The sequence below is a fragment of the Thermobia domestica genome, chromosome 15 (genome assembly GCF_964235325.1).
Source record: "Thermobia domestica chromosome 15, izTheDome1.hap1.1, whole genome shotgun sequence".
NCBI lineage: Eukaryota > Metazoa > Arthropoda > Insecta > Zygentoma > Lepismatidae > Thermobia > Thermobia domestica.
Window position 1 is genome coordinate 16192632 of NC_137468.1, and position 27884 is coordinate 16220515.

The following is a 27884-nucleotide window of genomic DNA, read 5'->3' on the forward strand; positions in this document are numbered from 1 at the left end:
TAAAGACTTCGATATTATGTTTGTCTTTTTATTTATCAGCATTCTATAAAGTTATGCAGTCAGTCTGCTGCAAGTTTGGTTTTTTTTTAAAAAATCCTTTCTACTTAAGGTAAAAATTTAAAGAAATGAGCAATTGGCGTTCGTTGTGAAATGATGATAGAAAAAGTGAAATATTCGTAAAATCCACAGACAGTGGAGAAATTAATTTACAAAATGTATCAAGATCTTAAATTTTCCGTATACGCAATAATTTAGGTTACCTATGTACTGTCACGGTTCTTAAATTGTTCTTGTATGGTAGAAACAAATGATGATACAGATCGACAGCTCTCCGCAAAGAGCTGGAAGAAACGAATTGGAATCCTATGCTAAGGCGATCTCCAGTTGGTGTTCCAGGATTAATTGATTTCTTTCTTTCTGTGGAATAAAACTTCTTGATTTAACAAATGTCGCAGCCACTGTAGTGATTTATTGATTACGAAATCTATATATATATATATATGTGAAAATGAAAGTCACTATGTTTGTAACTTCGTACTCTTTGAACCACCCGACTGATCTCGATCAAGTTTCCAATATAGATGAGGTTCTGGCGTGGTATGTTTTTATTATTTCAATTTAATGGTACGGCGTTAGGGGAAGAGGAGTATAAAAATAGATAAAACTTAATAACTCTTGAACTACCCAACTGATCTCGATAAACTTTTAAACATAGATGAAGTTGGGGCCTGGGATGGTTTTTATCATTTCACTTCGAAGGTGCAAACTTCGGGAGGAGAGGGGATAGATATATATATATTAGTATCAAATCGGTAGGGAATATACAGGGTGGGCCATTTTAATTAATCCACGGAAATATCTGAAAAATGATAAAACATAGAAGAAATTTTTGAAGTACACGTTATATATTGCTAAGGGGGAAAACCAATTCCGCCAAAAGTACCCCTCCTCGCCCCCCCTAAATGGGGGTAACGGGGGGTAACTTTGAAATGTCAAATGGGAACATGGGTCGAGTAATACCTCGTTCGAAAGGTCTTGGAAAACTAAGTAACACTGTACCAAAAGATGTTCCATATTGTGCACCGGTTTCAAAATGGCCGCCATAATATGGTTTGGAAACTCCAGTACCCGTAGTATGAAAACCATGGAAGGTAAATGAATGGAACAAAATTGAAATACGTAAATATCATAGGGTATATCGAATGATGTAATCCCTGTGGTCCCAGTGGCCTCCCTGAAGGGGTCTTGTGGGCTAACTTCAAAATTTCAAATAGTAACATGAGTCGAGTGGTATCTCGTTCGATAAATCTTGCCAAATCTAACATATTGCAGGAGAAAACGATTGGTGTGAAATGGCAGTGTTCTCAAAAGGCCGCCGAAACATAGTATCCGTGTCAGAGAAAAGGTTTAGTACCCGTAGTATGAAAGCGATTGGAGATAAATCAACAAAAGAAAAACTGGAGTAGCTAACTGACGTAAGGCACATCGAGAGGTGTTGTCGGGGTGACTCCAAGGGCCAACTGAAAGGTATCCGGGGCCAACTTGAAAATTTCAAATAGCAGCTTGAAGCGAGTAACATCACGTTACATAGACAAATTAATATCAAACAGCTTCTGTAAGAAAATTTTCGACATGAGACACCGTTTTCAAAATGATGGCAAAGACATGGTGACTGTGTCTAAGAAAACGTCTAGTGCCCATAGTATGAATACAGTTAGACATAAATGAAAATAACGAAAATTAAATAGGAAAACCACGGAGGCGTTCCAAGGCTCGAGAATAATACGACAGAGATAAAAATATTAGAGTAAAATTGCCATAATGTATAGAGAGAAATCCAAGTCCTGCAAAATAATCTCTCGCTGCGCTCTGTATGTGAGTGGGGTGGAAAGTAAAGTGAAAGTTCAAACGAGAACTCTACTTTAATTCGTAAATTAAGGCTAACCTTACAAATAGGTATGGTGTGGTTGAAACATTTGTTTGTAAGGATGACGCTGTAGTGACTAAAAAACGAGAAACTTTTATGCAATGCGTGCTGGTTATTCAGAAAGCGTTTCGGGGATATACGTACACACCGTTTCGTCCCTCAAGCTCACAATATGACATGCATGCTAATAGTTAATCAAAATGTAACTGTGGCCATCCGCGTTAACTTAGTGCACCAGTTCTTTATGCATGAAGTCTGCCTTCCAAACAGCATTGGGTAGGTCAAGCGTGCGCCCGAACTGTTGTCCGGTCGGACATTGAAATTTTGAAGTTAGCCCACAAGACCCCTTCAGGGAGGCCACTGGGATCACAGGGATTACATCATTCGATATACCCTATGATATTTACGTATTTCAATTTTGTTCCATTCATTTACCTTCCATGGTTTTCATACTACGGGTACTGGAGTTTCCGAACCATATTATGGCGGCCATTTTGAAACGGGTGCACAATATGAAACATCTTTTGGTACAGCGTTTCTTAGTTTTCCAAGACCTTTCGAACGAGGCATTACTCGACCCATGTTCCCATTTGACATTTCAAAGTTACCCCTCGTTACCCCCATTTATGGGGGGCGAGGAGGGGTACTTTTGGCGGAATTGGTTTTCCCCCTTAGCAATATATAACGTGTACTTCAAAAATTTCTTCTATGTTTTATCATTTTTCAGATATTTCCGTGGATTAATTAAAATGGCCCACCCTGTATATATAAATGACCGATATTAGTATCAAATCGGTAGTTTTCGGGGTTGCGGAGATGAACAGTGACACTTCCGATGTAGTTTAAATTCAGCTCTTTATGTCCAAAATGAAACGTATTCTCCCCGTGCGAAGAACGAGTATTCTGTTAGTCTTTTATAGGAAGAAGAATGCTTGTCCGCTACATATATCCACACGGTAGAATAATTTAAAATTAATTTTGAAACATTGTTAGCACTTGGCTTAAGCCGAATTTTTATCATTTCGCTTTCATCAAAATGCGTATTTTAAGAGAGTATGGAGATGGCTCAAATAATAGCGTGTCTCAGCAATCCCTGAAGTTAGATAGATGAAACTGGGCATATAAACTCCTCATTAAAGTGCGTGGATATGTGTTGCAATATTTTCAAAAATACCGCTTCTGAAGATAGTGATGGGGCAATTTCTATAATTAGTTTTCCCATTTTGTATTTATAAAACGACGAAAGTGAGGAACCTGTTGAACTGTTTACAATGAATTTGTAAACATAACATTTGGGATGGCCCGGGTTTTTTGGCATTACATTTTGATTGAAATGCATATTTTAAGGCGGGAAAAGTTTTCATTTTTTATTTCCCCACAGAAAATGACGGCAGCACCACTTGAAATGAATTTTTGAATATTTGGGTCGAACGTGTGCACTTGGATCGAGCTGACTATTAACCATTTCTATTCAAATACATATCTTAAAGAGAAAAGGAGTTTCAAAGGCGCCGATCCTCGGGGATGGGGGCAGGGCCCCCCCAAAGCTCATGTTGGGCCCCCGTATTGTATTTATGAATGTACAATATTTGGCATAATTTGAATACAATTTGTCTTAAAATTCTCATATATATACCTTCTGCATCCGAATGCCCCCCCTCCCCAAATTTTACGGAGAAATCGGCGCCTTGGTTTCAAATATACCTTTTAAATATTTTCTATAAAACTGTTCTTTCTTGTAAAAGAAACGGATACTTCGGCTAGTTGCATGCATTTCATTATGCTTTAGTATTCAGTTTGAAGGAAGGTTCAAGATTGTCCATGTAACTACAGAGCTGGCTGGCTGGGATCACAAAACCAGTAGAGCACAGATAGTGCGGCCTTTTGTTTGCCCTCGATTTCAAAAAAAAGGTATGGAAAACTAGCTCGTTATTAGGCAATAGCTATAGGAATAGAATATAATAATCTATTGTGAAGAATAGGGGCCGCGGTGGCTCAGTGGTCCCAGCCCCCGCCAAGTGAACTTTGTGGTGGACAAACACCGTGTGCGTGGGTTTTCTCGGGGTTCTCCCGTTTCCTCCCACTTTCTTCATTCCACCATTTCATTCATTTCTCATCTTCACCGTCTCCTTTAGCCTAACCGGCATATCCGTGGGACGTAAAACTCAAAGATTTCATTTTTCTATTGTGAAGAAATAGATAAAGAATTAGGGATATTTTAATACAAAATCTGAAAATTTACGGTTTCATTACTCAGGTATTCTTCCAATTAATATTCTTCCGATACAAAGACACTCTTTGACTTCTTACAGTATCAAAAAGCCGTATTCTTGGTTTAACTAGGCAAGTTGTCTAAAAGTGTTATTTCCGTCCCATTTCAAATTAAAATTTTTATCTTAAGAAGAAGGGATTTTTACAGCGTATATATTTGCCCAAAGACAGTTTAATTTGTATCTTCACTAACAATTGTAAATTCGAATAGACATTCTCGTAGTACGCACTGGTAGTATGAAGTTTATTCTGTTGATATGATGTTAGCGTCAATCTGAAGAAACCGCTGATGTCTGAAGCTCTCTGGCCTTGAGTCGAAGTTGTGACAAGCTGCTGGTCCGTTGTTCCCCGAGAAGAATGTCTCCATCCAAGTCCTCGCCAAGAGGCTTCGTCAGGTAATGTGGAGAGGGCGAGGGTAAGGTTGGAGAAAATCCCTGGGGCCAATCCATTCCCAGGTACATACTTGTTGATGATGAAGTTGGACCAGCAGTTGGACTTAAAGAGGCGAAAGTGCTTCCACCTAGAACGAAAAATAAAGTCTATGTAGTCTTTTTTAGAAATTTTATACAAACCTAGAAATTCAGGAAATTTCAGTTTCAAAATTCAACACTTGGTCAGAAAACTCTTAGAATGCATCACATCAAATTTAAAGAATCAAATATCCTCTTTCCTGGCATGTGCACCTTTGGTGTGGAAGATTCAGGTTCAATTCCCGCTTAGGAACTCACGTGTTTTGGATTCCTTGTCAATCTATAAGTCCGCGTTCTATATAGCTTTCGTGCTGAAAGAGTCGTTAAACTTACAACTGAAAGGGGCTAGTCAATACTGGTTTTGGTGCAGAGAAAGTTTAAACTGAATTAAGTACTATAATACTATAAGATAGAGTGAGATGTGAAATCAGAAAGTGTCCATCACGTTAGGATTAAAAGTTCATTACAATCCCTGAAGATGAATGCGACTGCATCCGAAACGTCGGATACCTGGCTGCTAGCCCGAGAAGAATTACTAAAATCACGTCGCCAGTAAAATTTAAATTTTTACAGGATTATATGTACTCGGGCCGTATTTATGTATTTTACGCCTCCTAAGGTCAAGAAAATTTTTGCGCTCATCAATCTTATTTGTTCATATTCGGTATAAAATTAAACGATACAGTACGGCAATGTCTGCATACATTGAGCCACTAGGAATAGAGTAGGGCATAAAGAACCAAATGCATGTATTGTGCTGCCAGCCATTGCGCAGTTGCCCACATTCCTAGCGCAAGTAGCGTCGTAACAAGAAACTACGTTGCACTGTTGTACCAACATTGTTTTCAGTATAGATCTCCGTAACTTCTTTTTTTTTTCGCCACGTATTACGCTTTAAACTTTTTTATTAATTTTTTTTATTGTGCTGCCTTATGGCTCTACTCAAGTACGGGCTACATACATTAATATGCATTCCACATTAATATGCATTCCACAATTCTTTCGAAATGAATTTCACTCTGTTAAAATGAAGTAAGCATACTGAGAAGTTGTCATGAGATATATATACTTTTATTAAACGACAGTGAGCATTTGGATATTTTATATCAGTGGGGATGAAAGCAGGCCCGTAGCCAGCCCAAAAATGTAGGGGAGCCCGGCTGAAGTTAGGGGGCCCCGATCCAACCATATGATAGTTCATCACAATATTATAGTTGATTTGCAAGCCTACCGTGAAAATTTTAGGAGGGGCCGCCCCCTAGACCCCCCTGAATATGGGCCTGGATGAAAGTGATAAGAATAAGTATTTTAATCCAAAGTTATACTATAGATAATGCTATCGCACAGTTCTTTTTTCCTTTTTTAATTATGTAAAAATACTGTACGGAAATAGAACATTGGCAAAAAAAGAAAAAAAGCGTAGCATCGTACATATTCAATCTGTAGTATAATGGGATCTTTGAAACAATATTACGATCGCGCCTAAATGGTCTAACATAACAATACTTTTACCTAAAGACAACGTTGATCCGCTGATGGTTGTCGTTAAACTTGGAGCAGAAAATACAGGCGAGTCGTTGCTCAACGTAGGACTTCCTGAGGAGGCTGAAAATAAAATTGAAAACTGTTAACATGAGTAAATTTACTCCAATACTAAGTTTAATTAATTGGAAAGAACTGTGCTGTTAACCAGTAGACCTGCATAGTATAATGACATCATCTTTATAACGAATTAGGCGCGCAGAACAAATTCTATAGTTAAGAAATTTCTAAAAACACATCTCTGCTCCAAAGAAAATTCCAACTTCCAATTCCGAAGATATTTTCTTCGGAACAGAGAGACAAGAAAAGAAAAAATTACAAAAGTAATGCCTTTTTAAAAATAATTTATTGGAAAACGGACCAAAATTAGACTTAAATGCAGTGTTCAATAGCTTACAAAAAATTCTGTTTACTAACAGTAAGCTCTTTTGTTATATAAGCTTTATCTTCAAATAAAAGACTCGTTAGGCACAGACTTCCTACCATCAACATTACCAATAAGTGTGTTCTTTTAGAGTTTCCCGTATTTTTTCAATTACTCGCGATTACTGTACTTGAGAAAATTCCTCTTATATTTCAGTTCTCATTTTATCATGTCGAATTTTATCATTCGAGTTTTGTTTTGTGCGTGATTCTGATTTCTTTTACCATTTCTGCTAATGGAAAGTACTTTATATGTGATAGAACTAAATAAGAAGCTGGTTAAAAATGTTGATTGGTCGAGGTGTTGTAGGCTTTTGTAGGAATCTACAGAGTTCATCTCAGAGAAGCTCGATTGGACTTAAATCCGGTAATTGTGATGGCCTCATCATAATTTTCACTCTTTTTCTTCTCTAACTTAAGTCTCGTACATATTACTCGCAGAGGTTGAACGTATGGTTCGAGTTGTTACCTCGCTGAAATGTGAAACCTTCTCCAAGTCGTTCGCCACAATGTAACACATAATTATGAAGTACAGATGCATACCAATTTAATGAAGAAACCTAAAACAGTGCAACTTAGCGGGTTAATGTGCCATTGGATCACCATTTGCCCTCAGAACATGCAACATGGAATGGAGTCGTAGAGGTCGTGAATGGTAGCAAGTGAAATATTACATGTGTGTGGTACAGTACATTACTCAGTTCGATAAGAGAAAAAGACAGAGGAAATCTGCGCCGGATTCGAATCTCTAAACGGATCACAGATGTTCAATTAGACCTATGTTTAGATTCGAGAATGGGTGAGCCAGAGAAGATGTTCATTCCAATGTTCCTCAAAATACGATCGAACAGTTCTAGCTTGGGTAATAGGCGCATTATTAACCTAAAATGTGACATCATTGCTTGAAAAAGAAAACATCTGGACGATATAATGTACACGGTTCTCTAAAATGCTGACATAATCACGGATAGTGACGCGACCGGTAAATGTCAGCGCAGGACTTACTGAAAACAAGGATAGTGTGAACCACATCATGATAGATCAACCGCCATGTTTTACGATTGGGCTGAGACACTGCGGATCATATGCTTCTTTGAGAGTCCGCCACACACACACACACAAGAAAAAAAAATACCCGTGGTTTGAAATATGGTGACTGATGAATCATCTGATCATACCACACGGCTCAACATCTTTTAAAGAACTTCGTAGCATATTGTATAAGCTTTTTAAACTAATTGAAAAACTATTGTTTCAAAGTTATTGTGGTAAGCAGTCATAATATACAAACATATTTTTAGTATTAATCATTCATTGTATGCAAAATAATACCGGTACTTGTGTATGTAATTGTATTCCTGAACTTCTTGACATAGAGCAGATGGCGACACTCTTAGTCAGGGTAAATTGAGGTTATGCGAATAATGATGTAAGAACCATTAGGAGATATCTGGGGCAGTGTTCATAGTTTGAGGGAAATTTTCCTAATCAAGGGAAATTTCATACTTACATTTAGCAAAAAGGGAATTTTTCGATAAAACATTGAAAATCCAGGGAAATTCTCGTGCTGACTGATTAACCGATGTAAATGCTTGAATTTTTTAGAAAGAAACCAATACAATAACAATAGTTTGTGTGTCCGTTCAAAGCAGTAAGGTAGCCAGGATGTGTGTTTGGGAGGGGGCAAGTGCTGTTATAGGTACATATAGAGAAATTACAAACAAAAAATATAGAAACATAAAAATATATAAAAAAAATTACAAACATCAAAGTACCAAAGTACATTGTCGGACCTCTTTGGGGGAGGGCCCGTCCCCTCTGCCCCCTTCCCTACGCCACTGGTTTAAAGTAGCATAATTTGTACCCATTATTGCTGGTTGTATTTCTGTGGTTTAAAAAAGTGCATTAAAAAGAAAAAAATAGAAGCAAAAAGCAAATGTGGTTAGGACTTCCCTTATTAATATAGCTAAATTAATCTTATCACATAACCTATCATAGAAATTTGAACACTCAACAAACTAGGGGAAATTTTATTTAAACAGGGAAAATTTTGAGTCAGTCGTTGAGTCAGTGTCTTTACGAACACTGATCTGGGATTGCCTTGGACATATTGATAAGCTACTCATATTGCTAAAAGATCCTCCATCTTTAGTGATGATTTTAGATTTTAGCCAGTAGCGGTTCGTGGTCTGTACAAGCACCGGTTGCAATGTTCCAATATCAAAGATATCTAGGTACGCGCAAGTGTTCCCCTCCCCCAGCATTCTTGAGTCTTATCCCCCCCCCAAAAAAAATCAGGAACTATGAAGAGGAAAGTCTTTTAAGCTCTATTTGTATATTATTGATTAAATTACTTTTCTAATATTGATTTAATATATAAGCTATTTCTTTTAAAAAAAATTGGGGCCCGCAGTGGCTCAGTGGTAGAGCGTTCACCTCTGGTGCTTGGGGTCCCGGGTTCGATCCCAGCCCCCGCCAAGTGAACTTTGTGGTGGACAAACACCGTGTGCGTGGGTTTTCTCGGGGTTCTCCCGTTTCCTCCCACTTTCTTCATTCCACCATTTCACTCATTTCTCATTATCACCGTCTCCTTTAGCCTAACTGGCATAACCGTGGGACGTTAAACTTACAGATTTCATTTCATTTTAAAAAAAAAAAAACAACCACTATCAATGTACGTTTATATACTATTTTATACAAAACCTCTACGCTCATGTTATTGAATATGAGATAAATGGAATATATAGCATGTGCTGTAAGTCATGAATGATGGCGTTAATCCGAAAAGAAGAAAAAAAGCAAGAAAATTGCAAGCACGCAGTTAAACAAAATTATTAATTATATAAACTATGCATTATTTTAGAATGGAAGATCTTTTTTTGTTCTTTTGCGCTTCAAATTTTTCTATGACCATTGAAATCTGAAATGGTGCTCGACAAGTTTTTCTGAATAGAAAGCATCGCTACCGCAAACATTTTCCGCTTTATTTTCTTTAGGGTCCAGAAACACTTCTCCGACAATATGCATTTTGATAGCATTTCTTTGTATAAATATACGGTTCAAAATGTCAATTTTCAGAAACCACGTATTTTTGTCTGCTGTTCTAGTATAAAGAAGCATGGAATCTAAGATGTTTTCCTTCGAAAATCAAAATAAAATAGTTTAACATTCCAGCAAATTAGGCTAAAGAAGACAGATGAGTATTGGAAGTGAATGATTTGATATTAATAGTTTGGGCTCTCCGCCAGAAATCGAACACGAGATCATGTGCACGAAAGACACAGAGTTAGATTAGACCAGTGGTAAGACATTTTCTTCTTCGAGACTCGATCGGACCACCCCCCCTTCCCCAGAATAGGATTTTTTAAAAATAAAACTGTTTACCTTTGTATTATAAATGTTAAATAAAATTATTGACTTCGAACGACTGCCCCCCCAAGCTTTCAGCTTGGATCCGTCCCTGCTACTACCAAACATATTTGTTCTTTGCGAGTTCGTATTTTGTGAATAACTTCTTTCTTCCAAGCGTCTGTATCTCCCTCACCCTATCAATTGAGTCAAGCGCTGCTAAGCGGAGGAATTCGCAACTATTACAGAAGCTGACCAGTTGTGGAATAACGTGCAACTGCAAGCCGCTAATACGGGAAGATAGGAGCGATGCAAGTATAAATCCACTTCCCCATGTTAAGAGATAGGAGCTCGCTACCATATGCTCAATGTTACTGCTTCCAGTGGCAACGCTCGCTGTCACTGAAAATGTAAATCTCTCTCTTTCTTTCAGTTTTTTAATTGAGTTTTTTTTTAAAAGAAATGCATCAATACTGTTTTGCACTCAAGAGCAAAGGTTTATTTTTACTGATACACTACTTTAATACTTAAAAATATTTTTAGTATTAAAAAAAATATCCGGTTGCACAACCATGCAACATATAGTACCAGCCGCCGCTGGATTTTACCCGGGAGAACTTTCATTTCAATACACTGGGGGCAAAAATATTACTGCAAAAGTACTTTTAATCCACGTAGGGCACGATTGGAAGCACACCAGGGGGATTTCTTCACTCCGGTGGGGGATTTCTCCCCTGAGTCATCCGTTAAAATCTACACTGGTCACGCTTCTTCCGAGTATATTTTTGTACTAACTAAAAGCGATTGTAAAAAAGATAATTAATAATAGTATAAAGTTGAATCGGCTTTATACTTGTACTTCAAATTTGATACCCTTATCAATATGATAATTAATACTCGTTTGTACCTGGAATTGAGACCACTCTTTGAACAAGAGGAGATGAACCCTGGACAATTGATCCTTGTTGCTGTTGTTTCACCGCCATTTTTTCCTGCTTTCTCCATTTTGCTCTTCTATTCTGGAACCATACCTGAAATACAGACGAGCAGAAAATTTAATACGAAAATTAAAATATAGTATATTTTACATTGAAATCTCACCTATTATAATTTATTCAAGCTGATACACCTTCTTTGATATTGCTTTGCAGAAAAGTTTATAAGAAAATATCCTTAGTTTTCAGAGTTGAAGATACATTGAAGGACCTTCTGTCATAGATTTACATTTTTCAGTTTTATACCCAGTGCTGTGCCGTGGAAAATCAGCGCCCGGGACGAGTATACAACGGCGCCCTCGTACATACACGTGAGGTCAACAGATCAGCTGCGAAGCGCCACCGTGGTTGCCGCGAAGCGTAAAAAGTTTCAAAAATAAACCCTGCTTTTGCTTGATTTTGAGCACTTTTTATTACCTTTTTCCTTCCATTTTATCCACAAGTGGGGCGCTTTTAGCAAGTGTCTAGGGAGAGGGACGCATAAAGTAAAAATCTGACCCTGGTCAAATTAAATATTTGATTGAAAAATACTGCTGTTGATCTAAAATATTCCAGATAATTTTTTCTCTTTTTTTCCTTTCAATTTCCCGACTTAGCGCCCCTTACTTCGGCGCCCGAGGCCGGTGCCCCGCTCGCTCTCTCCACAGCATGGCACTGTTCATACCTAGTATATCTGAAAATAATTGAATGTAAAGAAATGGAACGCCAGAACAAATGTACTACATTGAACACTTCACAATAGATGTGCGTACTCTAAATAATATGAGAAGGCGTGGTGGCTCAGTGGTAGAGCGTTCACCTCCGGTGCTTGGGGTCCCTGTTTCGATCCCAGCTCGCGCCGTGTGAACTTTGTGGTGGACAAACACCTTGCTCGTAGGTTTTCTCGGGGTTCTCCCGTTTGCTCCCACTTTCTTCATTCCACCATTTCACTCATCTCTCATCATCACCGTCTCCTTTAGTCTAACCGGCATAACCGTGGGACGTAAAGATTTCATTTCATTTTCTAAATAATATGTGCAGAGTTCCTTCGTTGCTAACCTGTTAGTGTACGCGTCTTTGGCATGGGAGACACGCGTTCGATTCCCGGCGAGAGCTTATGTGGAACTCAAAATCAACTCAATTCTAAATAATATGCACAAAAATAATTAAAACAAATTTTTATGGATGTGTCGAAAGGTAATTGAAGCAAAACTTTTCATATGGTTGTGCAACAAGGTAATTTTATTTATTTGTACATATTTCTGGGCATTACGGGTAACTATGGATTTAAGCCTGTCATGTAAGGAATGACGTCCCTCGGCACGCACACTGTCCGCGGAAGAGGGGAAATGAAGAAAGGAATGACGAAGGAAAGAAGCGGCCTCGGACTGTATATTAGGTATCATCCCGGCATTTGTCTGGTGTGAATGTGGAAAGTCGAGAAAAAAACTTACTCAGGATGTCTGGCATGAAAAAGATATTACATGTTTTCGACCGAATATCTCTACAGGCAATTGAACTCGGGACTACTCATACAAAGTTACGGTAATTAAATGTAAACTTTTCATATGGGTGTGCGTGAAGATAATTAAATCCGACCCACCCTTTCACTATGAAGTTTTCATGTGGTATTTTATTGAGTTTCAAGTACATTAAAAGTTAGAAAAAAAAAATGTTATTTCATTGAACTGAAGAATTGCAGATAACAACATTTTAAAATCCAGGACAATTGGAGAAAGAAAAAAAAGAAAGTAATTAAAGCATTTAATTAGGATGAGTACAGGCAGTGGCGTATTTAGGGGGTGGCTATCAGGATCAAGGCACCCCAAATGAGTTTGTAATATGCAAAATTTCATTAAAATTTGTCGGAACTCAAATGGAAAAATATAAGTGACTATTCACGTGTTGTGCATAGCCCCCGCCCCGAAACAAAATCCTAAATACGCCACTGGGTACAGGTATACCCCGTAGCTACGGGTTACATGCGTAGGATCGAAACTGCGTAGCATCGAAACTGCGTACGATCGAAACTGCGTACGACCGAAACTGCGTACGATCGAAACTGCGTATGATCGAAACTGCGTACGACCGAAACTGCGTACGATCGAAACTAAAACCGGCGTAGGATCGAAAACAGATAAGGTCTTATGATCGAACAATAAAAAAACAATTATTTTATAATCACAGAATATTAAGTAATAGTATTTTTTTTTTTTTTTTTTTTTTTTTTGAAGTTATATAGGGAAAAATCGGAGTAGGATCAAAACTGTATACGACCGAAACTGCGTAGCGTCGAAACAGGTTTTGAGCTGAATTTTTCGATCGTACGCAGTTTCGATGCTACGCAGTGTCGATCCTACGCCGCATTCCCGTAGCTACGCCAATGCCATCCCACTAATTTCATCTATACAAAATGGATGTAATGTCCATTACAAACCTTTTGGAAAAGAGTACACAAATACAATGAAACTTGTCTATGTTGACCATCATCGGTTCCATTGAAAAGTGGCCAACTTACAGAAAATAAGACTGATTGGTGTATTTTCAGAATAGGATTTCTAGTATTAAATGATGGTAAAATTTTAATAAGCAATAGCACAACAGCTACTTTTAAATAATATATATAGAGTATTCATAATAATATACAGTACTAGAAAAAATACCTATTTCATGATGATTCATTCTAGCTGCATTTCTTTAATTGTTTTTGGCACTTATGCACATTCTAATTTTGTACTTCTTGTATAATATTGTCTACCTGTTGTTAATGAGCTACAAGTTTTTTCCCTCGGAGCAAAAGATATCTTGAAAAAATCTTAAGGGAATTCATATCTCAAAAGATTCTTTACCTTTCGACAAGCTGTCAGGTGGCGACAAGTTGTTTCGGAAGCGGCGAAAGTTTTTTTTTTTTTTTTGTGTGTGTGTGTGTGTGTGTGTGCGTGTGTGTGTCAGCACGGGGGCGATAGCAGGTAGCAAGCAAGACGACCCAGAAAGTTGCACATGGTTTGACTCCTTGCAAGATGAAAAAAGTTTGTTTCTTTCAAGACTGTTTACATGGAGAAATGTAGGACTGCAAGAATTTTTTTTTACGACAGCTACAAGATTCTTGTAAAGTAGCAGCCTGCTTAATGATTTAAAAAAAAAAAAAAAAACAGATAGGGTAAACAAATACGTACAACCATTTCCTGAATTTCTATACATGCTTTTTCTTATTCACATCTTCCTTCACCACCCCTTTATCAGGGTAGCGTTCTGGCCATTGATCTCCAAGAACAAATTGTGGGAATCCATGGCTTCTTTGTCTCCAGTCACAAATACAGAACATTTGCCTCTCATATGGGAATATGAAAGACTTAAGAAAAATAAAAAATCGGTATTTTGCGTGGCCAAGATATGCAGGTAAATTTATCATCATCATCATAGGGTAAACATTGCTTCAATGCAGCCAACTTCCAAGATAGGTGGCCAACTTACAGAGTAATAAATGTCTTATTGGAAAATGTAGGTTGAAGACGAACCAGGCCAAGATGAGCAGATGGCCAACTTAGAGAGGTGGCGAAGTTTATAGGTTTTACTGTAAATCATGAAATTGTTTTAACTTCAAACATCGGCTACAGTATTCTTGGAGATAAAATTCAACTTTATATTTTATTTTCTACTTTGTTATTTAATATTTATCTCTGTCACCTGAAGAAACTTCATCCTTATGTCCTCTCTTATTCAATATTCAATTTTGTCTATATTATGGCACTTGATATACGTATTTATGGTGTCATAATCTTAACGTGTACTCTGTTAGCAATGTTTTATCGCATTTTAGCCTGCAAATTTTATCATGCAGGTAAATAGATTACATTTATATTTATGGCGATTTTTTATGTTTGGGCAAACGCATTGCTATTATTGTTTATAAATACCAAGTCAATTAGATATAAGTAGTAAGAAAACAGTATGTGGTTACCTGAACACGAGCTTCAGTCAGATCAATTCTCATAGCAAGCTCCTCCCGAAAGAAAACGTCTGGATAGTGTGTCTTTTGAAAGGCCCGTTCCAGTTCCTCCAGCTGATAGTTTGTAAAGGTTGTTCTGTTGATTATAGAAAACAGAAATAGAGAAATATATGCAATAAAATCAATACACTTTTATGTAAATTTTTATGAGATTAAGAAAAGCTGACTACATATGATTTTTGAATTCATATACAGTAGGACCTCGATTATCCGACACAGTTTCCAGGCTATTTCTCAGCCCCTATTTGATTGATCTGTTTCAAATTTTGGGTGACATAATTAGATAGTCCTAGAAGCTTACCCTCCAAATTTGCTGTAAATCGGTTGAATAAGGGCAGAGAAATACCCCGAAAATTGTGTCCGATAATCGAGGTTGTACTGTATATACCTTATTAAAAACTAATCGATGTAGAAGGAAATATTTTAAGTGCTTTTTCTTGTTGAGCTGAGCGAAGCGAAGCTCTTATACTCGGGTTAGCCGTTTGGTTGTCCGCGAACTCCTCCTAGACCGTTTGGCCGATCTCAACCAAACTTAGCACGCTGTTAGAGTATGTCGTGCTGAGTGACAACATAGGTCGAAATCAAAAATCCGATGTACCATCGAGGAATAATCACCGAAAAACGCTTACTCCTAGACCGTTTGGCCGATCTCAACCAAACTTAGCACGCTGATAGAGTATGTCGTGCTGAGTGACAACATAGGTCGAAATCAAAAATCCGATGTACCATCGAGGAATAATCAGCGAAAAACGCTTACTCCTAGACCGTTTGGCCGATCTCAACCAAACTTAGCACGCTGATAGAGTATGTCGTGCTGAGTGACAACATAGGTCGAAATCAAAAATCCGATGTACCATCGAGGAATAATCACCGAAAAACGCTTCCTGATTACGTAGTTTAAGCTCGCTCAGCTCATTTCATTGCAATCGGGTATATCCATTGCATTCCTAGTAGTAAAGTTAAGAATCTTTTCACTCAACATGCATGAATATGAATATGGGTGATTTGGCGTGATTTTTCTTCGTGCTAAATGTAATGCCACTAAAATCACATGTGGTATAGTGTACTTAGTAACTCTACATTTAATGATTCAATGTTGAAGTATTTTGTCTTTCGGGTTACCCTGGTAATGGGGCAGAAACGTCGTGCCCGCATAACGGAAGTATTGTTATATGTTACGATTATAATATTTTTTGCTGTTGTATTATATTATTATACCAGGAAGGATCAGAAACTAAGGTTACAAGGCCGATATTTCTGGAGTTTCGTCTGTTATACAGGAATGAGGCGTGTGCGGTAATTTTAGCACATGGAGTTGGCAACTGTGCAGAGTTTCAGCCACCCGCCACTTACGGCGCTAGTTGTAGGTAAACACAAATGACTACTCGTTTGGAAAATTGGTCTCGCAAAGAAATCCGCTCAGTTATTCGATTTCTGTGAGTGAAACTTGTAACTACGGCTGAAATTCACCGGCAGATGATAGAGATGTATGGAAAGACTGTAATGTCTCGTCAGCATGTCGTAGAATGGTGTCGAAAATTAGCGGCTGGTAGAGAAAACGTCACGGACGAGGAGCGCAGTGGTCAACCCAGCACCATGCTTTTGAAGCAGTTTCGCTGGAATATCATCGACCACCCTTCCTACAACCCGGACCTCGCCCTAAGCGACTTTCATCTATTCCTGCACTTGAAGGAGCACCTTGGAGGCTGTCGCTTCGTTTCAGAGGAGAAGGTGAAACACTTCGTGACAATGTTGTTGAACACGAAAGGACAGGATTTTTACCAGGAGGAAATCTTTAAACTTATCACAAGTATGCGACAAGTGCGTGAACCGATACGGAAACTACCGGTATGTCGAAAAATAACCTAATGTATGCACTATCTGTTGGTGTATTGGTAGTGTAAAATAATATTACACGTTTCACTCCAGGCTTTGTAACCTTACTTTCCGATAATTTCTGGTATTATTGTTAATTTCTCAAATGCATTTATTCGTTACAAATATGCTAATACAAACAGTAAAGTTAATAAAGAGTAAGAACTATCACATTACATTTTCAAAATGTAATATTACGAATGTCTGCAAAGAAACATACATTTCATTTGAATAGCAATCACCTATGCCAGTCGTGACCAAGGGCGCCGATTTCTCAGTAAATCGGTATATATATATATATATATATATATATATATATATATATATATATATATATGAAGATGTTTTAAGACAAATTGCACTCAAATTATGCCAAATATTGTATATTCACAAATACAGTAGGGGGCTCACATGAGCTTTGGGGGGCCTGGCCCCCTTGGCCCCCCAGGATCGGCACCCTTGGTCATGACTCCAGAGTTCTATGAGAGGAAAGTCGCATCGGCAATGGCAGTGAAACCGGGGTTGCACCCTTCTCCCCGCAAAAAAATACCCTTGGCTTTGGGGTATCCAGTTTTTTTTTTTTTTTTTTTTTTTTTTTTTTTTTTTTTTTTTTTTTTAAACTTTCAAGGCATTCTTTAAATTCAGATGTGAACACTGGCGTATGCAAGAGGCTTTCGGGATTTAACCTTCTTGATCAAGATATTGTGGAAAAATAAATATTTATTATATATCATAAAAAATATGAGTTCGAGTGCTTCATGAAATTCTGTTTACTCTACTGGATCTGAGGTACAGAGATTAAGGATTTATCATTACATAATTATATATATACACAGTAATCTATATGTCTCATATACAAAAGTATTTAACCCTAAAAGGCATTTTGATGCCAATTGGCATCATAGTAGATCAATAACAATAACAATAATAATGATATTTTTAAAACGTGTATATTAGCGAATAGCGCACACCGATGCCATGTGGCACTAATGGAGTTAAGCTATCTACCACCCAGTTTTCGTCTAGTGGCATAGGTCGGACAGAGAGCTTCAGAAAGCATATAGAAAGCACAAAACGTGCACGTTTGTTATTTGTAAATTTTTTCATAAAACCGTTTTTTTTTTTTGTTCTCTAACATTAAAAAAAAAAAACATTGTTTCATAATCTTCCATACCACATGTTTTCTGCTGACACTAAACTCTGTTTTCATTAGTGTAATACAACCATGACATCTAGACTGTAATTTTTTGATACCCCAGAAGTAAGAACATAAAAAAATCATATTATTGGATATTATATTCATTTATCTACGTAATGCATAAAGAAATAAAGAAGAAAAATAATTTCAACACGACCAAAATTAGTTCGTGCAATAAAGGGTTAACTTAATTTAACATATTTCAAACACAAAGAATTCAAGCTTGCAAAATAACTGATCTTGCCAACTTTTCAAACTATTTCTTCAACTTGTATTTCTGAATTGATTCTGTAAAAATCATTTGGCTACACATTAATTTACATGTGATTTGAAACGGATACAATAAACCTAAGTAATGGTTGAAATGTTGATTAGCTTAATTTCATTGCGTATGCTGGGGCTCCTTTACCGATTCACTGAACTACGCACTGTGACATGATTAGCAACATTCTATAAAACTCTAATAGCACCCAAGATCGAATACTGTTCTCCCATATGGGCCATGGCCGCACCTACACATCTCTCTAGACTTAGCGAACTTGTTAGTTCCTTGATTGTAAGTTTGTTTCAGGCTAATTTTAGACGAAAGGACTTATCGTAGCATTTCTCGTAGCAGATGTGCTGCCAATGCTCTCGTATAATATGATCTCTAGTGCTTTTACATGGTAGCATTTTGATAAGCATCTTGTCGTGACGTAGCAAACAAATCACTGGAGAAGAGCGCAATTATGGCTCCGATTTCAAAAACAGATTTCAATCGCTATTTCTTCTAAAGCCCTTTGTCGCATATGCTTATTATGATACAAAGAACTTTTAGCTTTGTACAAACAAGGATGCTTCTCATATTTTTCAATCAACATCATAATAGCGTCCGGGTCCCTACTCCAACTCATTTTTCTTACCTACAATTCAATTTTCCACACAAAACAAAGAGCATGGATATTTGGCACAAAACCTTTTGCTTCCTTTTATCACACCACGGCGCTGTAAGCGGACCAGAAATGCTGGGGAAAATGGTATGAAATAGCGTAGGTTCTATCGACAAGAAATGCCATAGGATATGCCATGGCATGGGAAATGCTATAACATTTGCTACTTTACACGGTAGGATATCGATGATACGATTTTTGCTACGATAAATGTTTCCATCTAAAACTAGCTTCAGACTTGACAATAATACATAATATAAGGCTACACACCTGTCAAGCATGACTTAAAATTTTCATGTGGCAAACCCATACTCTAAGACTTAAGTCTAATGTGTAAACACTCTTTGGCAGCCTTGTTTGTTACATCTGGTCTAAGCATACACAGGTTTGTATGTAATGTACACCTTGTCTCAAAAAGGTTGAGCGCATTCTTTATTGCTGTTTTGAGGCAAAAATTTTCTAAGTCCAACTTCGGGTATCTTCGGGAAAAAGTAAACCAGGTTCGTACCTCGAAGCCAACCTCTGCAATCGGGAAAAATCTTGCAGATGTGTTTTTCTTCTTTTAAATATAATAAGACTTGTTACCAATTATATGTAAAAAGCAACATTGATTGAAATACTTAATCATACAATATTTCGAAACTTCGTATTATGTCAGCGGTAAGTCTTTACTTTGACTCCAACTGTGACTTTAATCGGTTCTTATAGGTTTAGTAACATTGTGGCCCTTGTACTTATAGTATAATTCTTAACTTCGTATAGTAACATTGTGGCCCTTGTACTTATAGTATAATTCTTAACATCGTATAGTAACATTGTGGCCCTTGTACTTATAGTATAATTCTGAACAGAAGTCACAGTTGGAGTCAAAGTAAAAATTTGCCATGTCAGCACATGCTTGTTTGTCATTTTGCTCTCCATACTTAATGGAACATTTAGATACGTAAACGAATCTTTCCATATGTAAAAGAATGGTGAAAGTTAAGATATAGAACATTATTCTCTCCTGAGTACTAAAATAAAAGTCAAAGTAGAACAAAAACAGCGTTTGCAGTGGATATGAATGTAATTATTATCTTAAATACCGCTATATACCGCTAGAACTATTTTTCGAAAAGCGCTTGTGTTAGCTCAGTGGTACGCCGATGGATTATAAATCGTAAGGTTGAGGGTTCGATTCCCATGTGGGGCAATGCTTCTTTTTATGAAATTCTATTTTCTGCAATGCATGAAAAATTATATAAAATAATTACATTAAAATACGTCAGTTGTATATATATATAACATATAATCATTGCAGAACATAGTGATTATTATGTTTAAAATATAACAGGTGTTCACAGTACGTTGGTATTCTATGATATATGTGAATGTTAAATACAAATTAAGAAAATAATATCATCGAAATGAATAAATTATGTAGTGTATTTATTTGCAGCTATTTGTCATCGGAAGTTACTTCTGAATTTTCTCTTTACAGCAAGTGATTTACGCTTTCTGAAAGGTAAAGAGACTATTCGGGTATAAACAGAAATTATTATACGAACTCCAATCTTCGTTACAGACACAAAACTCCCGATCCCCAAACCATGTAAACAGGAAATTTACGAACATGAAGTCATGTCTAAGAGACTTATTTATACTCGAGAAAGAAGGCAGAATAGGATTTCTTTCCAAAGGATTTCAGTTCAATAATCTGCAAGGCTTTTGTATATGGATGTGGTCCCTTTCTCTCCGCCTCTTATATATATATATATATATATATATATATATATATATATATATATATATATATATATATATATATATATATATATAAGTAAAAGCAATCGATATTAGTGTCGAATCCATAGTTCTCGTTGTTGCAGAAATTAATAATTACAACTCCGAAAGCAACTTACAGTCCAAATTTAACTCTCATCGTAAAGCTCCTTTGTGGTTAAGCGTATAGCGCACACGCTTTCGGTGTGGGAGACCCAGATTCGGCCCCCAGCGAGAGCTCATGTAGTTCGGATTCTACGTTAATTAGTAGGTCTACGTCTCATATAGCCTCACTGCTGACGGGACGTTAAACTCAAAATCAATTCAATCGATTCAACACCCATTATTTTGGCGGACGATAAAGGATGAAAAATAAAATGTCTCTAGTGTCAAATCCATAGTTTGAGTTCGTGACACTATTACAAACACAATGTTATTGAATGCCACGTTTTGGTATGAGCGACTATGCCACCTGGATTTTGAATTTACAGGAGCAACATCGAAAGCATTGCTCACACAGCTCTAAATGTTTTGATGTATGTATACGTGTATATTCCAGCGAAACTCCGGAATGTCTGGAGCAACTTTTACCTAACATGGGATACATATTACTTTCAATCTAAGAAAAAAAAATATTGTGGAATTCAGATACCTCAAGGGATGGAAGTTGGGAGGAGTGACATGTAAAAATAGTGTAAAATGACTGATTGTAGAGTGTTATCCATTGTTTTCTGGGTCGTTGAGATGAGTAGTGAGGCACTCAATGGCATTATATCCAAAGTCATCCCCATCTTCACAGGATGAGGGGCTTGGAGATATGATTAATAAAATGTAAAAACTTACTTAAATTTTTGTCGAAGTAATAGTTTTCTGGGGTCGCGAAAGCGTTTCTAATAACTTTGGAATGTAGTTTGTAACCATTTCAAGATGGGCTCTTTAATCATATCAATTTCTCACCTTAAGAAGAAATTACCATCTCAACTCGTATATTTTTATCAAGGCTATTCGCAATCGAGAAAAAAATGTGTAGATGTATGTTTCGTCTTTTAAATGATATACTAAATGTAAAATCAGAGATTGAGTTGGTCGGTGGGTCAAATGGGTCAAGATTTGTGAGTGGGTCAGTGGATCGTAGGTCAACAAGGTGTGACCCACTGCGAAACACCATCATTGTGACTCACACTAACCCATTGACCCACCAACCCATTCTGCTCAGTGCCTTCTAGATAGCATTTTCTGAACACTGGCAAGTTTGTCTACGTTTTACTTTTAAGATCTCTATTTTTCTTCTTTTTTTCATTTGGTTATAATGAAGAAAGAAGTTCAGGCTCTTTCGGATTTTGATATTTCCAGTTGTAACAATGGCAATAGGATTTACTACTTGGCTTTTGAGATGCAAGCTATGAGTTTTTAGAGGAGCTAACTACTGGAAAAAATTGGTTTAGTACAAATATAACCTCTTAAGTCAGTAAAGAGGATGGTGTGGATAATGGATCAAATTTAATGACGATGCATTTTAGTGGGTAGGAGTTCGTCACAATGGTTCAGAGTTTTTTATAGTTGGTGGTTTGTTCAGAGTGGGTCATGGTGGGTGAATGGTTCACGTTGGGTGTTGAGTCATTGTGGGTCACGATGTGTGCTGGGTCAGTATGTTGTGGATCAAGGCTTCATTGACCCACACCATCTCTGGTCAACATTGCACTCAAGAGGAGAGTTTCCGAAGGTGCGCGTCGGCGATTTTCTCAAATTTTGCACATAGATAGTACCCCACCAGAAAGCAATAAATCTCGAAATGGTTCACAGTACCATCTCACAGAACTCAAGATAGAGGGATTTGTTTGATTGGCTAAATTAAGACCTCAACAATTTATTCTTCTACAAGCGAGATTTTCTTCATCGTTTCCGTGGCGAAGTCAGAAGAATATGCGGCAAGTAAACTTAAGGTTGAAGGTTCGCGCCCACTTTGGGATACTTGCTTTTTCCCCTAGTGTTTTTTGCACTCACCTGAATATAAACAAATCAAGCATATGGGCGATTTAACATATTTTGGGGGAGGAATTTTGTGGTTCGTTGGCGTTTCGTCGAGTCTCTGCCGCTGGTGGTATAATTTTTAAAACCGAAGTGGGGCCACCACGGATCGTAGCTGCGGGATCCAACTTTTGGCGAAAGGCCGCCAGTTGCGCATCGGTGGTCCACTGACGCTTACGGCATGGGGGCTTGTATCTGAAAACTAAGAGAATAAAGAAGCATGGTATCCATGAAGCCCGTTGACACTAATAAAAGTCTGAAACGATGAAACAGATGTCAACACCGGAAAACATGTATTTTATAATTTGAAAGGTACCCCGTGTCGAGGAAAAAGACATGCCCCAAGGTTCCCCGGAGGGTCTCAGGAGGGGTGCAACTCAAAATTTGAAAATGGCAAGGGGAATCAAGTAGTAAGTCATTTAAGAGTATTACTAATTTTTTTAAAAAAATGGTAGGAGTCTCGAGTCTTTATGCTAACTTGTGCAAAATAGCGAGTGTTCAAGATGGTAATAAATCCTTCATTGAAAACTCCGTGACCACCTCTACAAATGTGAAACTGTGAAACTACCCAGAAGAGGTAAAAACTTGTCTTACCATTGCAAAAGTATAATGCACCAAGGTAAAACAAGAAGCGACCCATTATGGGCTTATTACATCACTAATATTAAATTCTACGTTCCACGATTGTGTCTTTAAGCTAAAGGACAGAGTGATTTCGAATTATGAAATTAATGGTAGAATACAGAATGGACCCACCACCAACTATGAACCACTCTGAACCATTGTGACCAACTCCGACCCACCAACGTAATCAACTCTGACCCATGATCCACGTCCTTCTCCCCATTGACTAAAGAGGTTACACTTGAAATAAAACAAGACTGTGAAATTTTCACTTATCGGAGTTTGAATTCCTACCGTCAATCGCTCAAGCACCGCTCTGTTACAATACCAGTGGATCTGACCTTTACGATATACAATGGTAAAGTGTTTCTCATCTTTCAAATTAAGATGAATTTAAATTTATCATATATAATTATTTCTTTCTTGGCTTACATATACATTTCAGTAGAAAACAGGATGAAATTTGAAAGTATCAAATCAAGATAAAATAGACCAACGTAAGAAAAAAAGAAAGAAAAACTAGTTTTCCATATAATTAAGCATGCCGTACTAATTTAAAATGCCCATGAAATTAGGCTTGGAATACAAATGTTATGTCAATTTTTCTCACAACTTTATGGTTTGATTGCCTTATGCTCTGAACGATCCATATATTAAACACCAGCTTCAGCAATTATTATAATAGAAAGCAGTGGGTATAAAATGCAAAGGACTGTAGTTTTCATTCCTCAATTAGTTCCTCAACTAATATCAATCGTTTTCGATAATTTTTACAACAAATCAACCCTCTACCAATTTCCAATATATAGAACCCCCCCCCCCTTCGCTCATAAAACACATTTTTAAAAATGCCAGGACACGTTCTGTTTATTTTTATTAAAGAGTTATATACTGAATTTCAGCTCTTTAAGTTGAACGGCTTGTAAGATACTCAGTTTTTCGCAAAAATTCGGACACCTACTCCCTACTAAGTATATGTGTTATAATGAAAGTGATACGTGTATGATAACTTCCCAGTTGGGATTGGGGCCTGATTATATACCAAATGTCGCTTCATTTGACTTTGCAATTTGACCGTGATAATCACGCAGACATAGTTACTTTCAGTTTTTTATACTAGGTATAATAATTCATATATTACAGGTGGTTCAATTTTTTTTCCAGCAGTTAGCTCCTCTAAAAGCTCACAAGCTGTATCTCAAAATTGAACTCCTATTGCTATTGCCACTCTTACAATTGCAAATATCAAAATCCAAAAATGCCTGAGCTTTTTTCATTAGAAACAAATGAAAAAAGAAGAAAAATGGAGATCTTGAAAGTAAAATGTAGACAAGCTCTCCAGTGTTCAGAAGGTGCTGTCTACAATGCGCTGAACAGAATGGGGTGGTGGGTAGTTGGGGGTCGTTTCGTCCAAAGATATTTCGTCCAAAGGATTTTCGTCCAGAGACATTTAGTCCAAACACATTTGGTCCAGGGACATTTGGTCCAAAGGTCAATTTGTCCAAAGAACATTTTGTCCAAAAGACAATTAGTCCAAAGGACATTTCGTCCAAAAGACAATTGATCCAAAGGACATTTGGTCCAAAAGACATTTGGTCCAAAGGACATTTCGTCCAAAACACAATTGGTTCAAAGAACATTTCTCCCAAAAGACATTTCGTCCAAAGGACATTTCGTCCAAAAGACAATCGGTCCAAAGGACATTTCGTCCAAAACACGATTGGTCCAAAGGACATTTCGTCCAAAAGATATTTGGTCCAAAGGACATTTCGTCCAAAAGATATTTGGTCCAAAGGACATTTCGTCCAAAAGACAATTGATCCAAGGGACATTTCGTCCAGGGATGTTTAGTTCAAAGCACATTTCGTCCAAAGAACATTTAGTCCGGTAACGCTTGGGGGTCAAGGGTTTGCTTGTCTTAGAAGAGTAAAAGTGATGCATATAACATTATGACTCACAAGTAATACCTCCCAAGTGTAACACTCCAATTTTGAAAAAAATAGGCAGGTAGATACTACACATAAAATAAACGAATACGTGTTTTTCTGCGGAAAAATGGTTTTAGGGGGGGCAAAAACCCCTACTCAAAATTTTGAAAGTTGACGCCCGAAAGGCAAGAAGAAGTGGACCGAAGTGAACGAAATTGTGCACAGATATTGCAGACATAAAATGAGGGAATACGTGTTTCGTATTTTCCTGGAAAAAATGGTTACGTGGGGCACAGACCCCTCCAAACCTTTGATCACGAAATATCAAAAGTACTTATAATTGTATGTCAGATGTGTGTAAAGAACATGAAGAATTGCAACGAAACTTTGAGTAGGGACAATACGCAAAAAATAAATAAATACGTTTCTTATTTTCTGTGGAAGAACGGTTTTAGGGGGCAAAAGCCCCCATCCAAAAGTTTGAAACTTGAGGCCCGAAAGGTCACAAGAAATGAACCAAAGTGAATGAAATTGTGCAGAGATATTGTAGACATAAAATAAGGGAATACTGGTTTCGTATTTTCCTGAAAAAAGAAAAAGGTTTGGGTGGGACACAGACCCCTACAAAACTTTGATCGTGAAATATCAAAAGTGCGAATAACAGTATGTCAGAAGTGCTTAAAGGACATGAAGAATTGGAACGACACATTGAAACGACAATACGCAAAAAATAAACGAATGCGAGTTTATTTTCTGAGGAAAAACGGTTTTAAGGACAAAATCCCCCACCCAAAATTTTGAAATTTGAGGCCTAAAAGGCAAGAAGAAGTGTACAGAGTTGAATGAAACTGTGCACAGATATTGTAGACGTAAATTAAGGTAATTGGGTTTCGTATTTTCCTTAAAAAAAAAAAGAAAAAAAGAAAAAGAAAAAAAAGCGGTTGCGTATATCACGGACCTTTTAAACTGTTGATTACGAAATGTCAAAGTGCAAATAATTATACGTCAGAGGTTCTTAAAGAGTATGGAGAATTGCAACGAAACCTCGTATAGGGACAATTCGCAAAACAATAAACGAAACGTGTTTTAATTTGTGCGGAAAACACTGTTGGGGCCTAGGCCTCCTCCGAAAAAAAAGCAAATATTACCGTAATAGCGCAGGAAGTAGTGGACCAAAGCAAATGAAATTGTGGGTAGACATTTTAGAGACCCTATGTAAAGTAAGGTCTTTCGTGTAATAATATATTTCACACATGTGTATTTTTCTATTCTCAGTATTTCTTCAAAGATACTTGACACATAATTTTTCACTTTTCTAACACAAGGGTTTGAATAACTAATATTTAGCTTACTCAAATTTAAACTCCATTAATTTTATTTACCGGTACTTATTTTAGAACTATTTCATTCACAACATGAAAATTTTAGATGTCATGTTAGCAGTTATTACAGCAACATACTTCACACTGCAACCTTTCCCTCACTCCTGTTGTTCGGCCATATTCTTTTCAGGCGTTTACGTTTTTCTGAATATCTCAGCATTATTTGTTCTATCGAAATGAAAATTGCGGAATAAATCTCTATTTCAAATTTCCTTTAGAAATAAGAAGCTACTGAGTCATATTGTTATATGAATCACTTTTACTCTTCTAATATAAACAAACCCTTGACCCCAAAGCGTTACCGGACCAAATGTTCTTTGGACGAAATGTGCTTTGAACTAAACATCCCTGGACGAAATGTCCTTTGGACCAATTGTCTTTTGGACGAAATGTCCTTTGGACCAATTGTATTTTGGACGAAATGCAATTTGAACCAATTCTCCTTTGGACGAAATGTCCTTTAGACCAATTGTCTTTTGGACGAAATGTCATTTGGACGAATTGTCTTTTGGACCAAATGTCTTTGGATTAAATGTCTCTGGACGAAATGTTCTTTGGACGAAATATTTTTGGACTAAAAGGGTGGCCATCCGGTGCGCCCGTGTGAGTCACGGTGAGTGGTGTTTCGCAGTAGGTCACGTCCTTTTGACCCACGATCCACTGACCCACTCACAAATCTTGACCCATTTCACCCACTTACCAACCGACCCACTGACCCACTCCATCTTTGATTTTAACATGTCTTGTTTCATTTAAAAGACGAGACTCGGGTTCGATTCCCGGCGGGAGCTCATGTGGTTCAGATTCCACGTTAATCAGTAGGTCCACGTCTCATATAGCCTCGCTGCTGAACGGGACACTAAACTAAAATCAACTCAACAACTCAACTCTCCTTATTAGATGTGCTGGGGGAATCTCACTCCTACTGGAAGTTGAACTTAAACTTAAAGGTCATCAAAACTGCTCCCAATGAACTTGGCGGCCACGAAAGATATGGGTTATACTGTATACTAACATTGGTCATTTTCAATTATTTCTACATGTCGCAAATTTCACAAACTCCTTCATTGTGTTAATGAGGGCTTAACTTACGTGGCATCTGAAGTGCCACTCTTTATCTAAGAGACCCCCAAAATTATAGATTCGACACTAATGTAGGTCTTTTTTATAATTTTGATGTCAGCCTCTTTCATTC

General features: G+C 37.3%; 1 protein-coding gene across 1 annotated transcript in view; it reads right to left on the reverse strand.

Moving 5' to 3' along the window:
* Positions 1 to 2603: 2603 nt before the first annotated feature.
* The window catches only part of LOC145672094 (retinal homeobox protein Rx1-like), an 80467-nt gene continuing 55186 nt past the window's right edge, over positions 2604 to 27884 (reverse strand). The window contains exons 3-6 of the mRNA XM_081741356.1: positions 14917 to 15040; positions 10889 to 11012; positions 6181 to 6273; positions 2604 to 4718 (exon numbers count right to left, since the gene is read on the reverse strand). Of these exons, the coding sequence (XP_081597482.1) occupies positions 4468 to 4718; positions 6181 to 6273; positions 10889 to 11012; positions 14917 to 15040 (592 nt within the window). The 3' untranslated portion in view covers positions 2604 to 4467. The remainder of the gene's footprint in view (positions 4719 to 6180; positions 6274 to 10888; positions 11013 to 14916; positions 15041 to 27884) is intronic.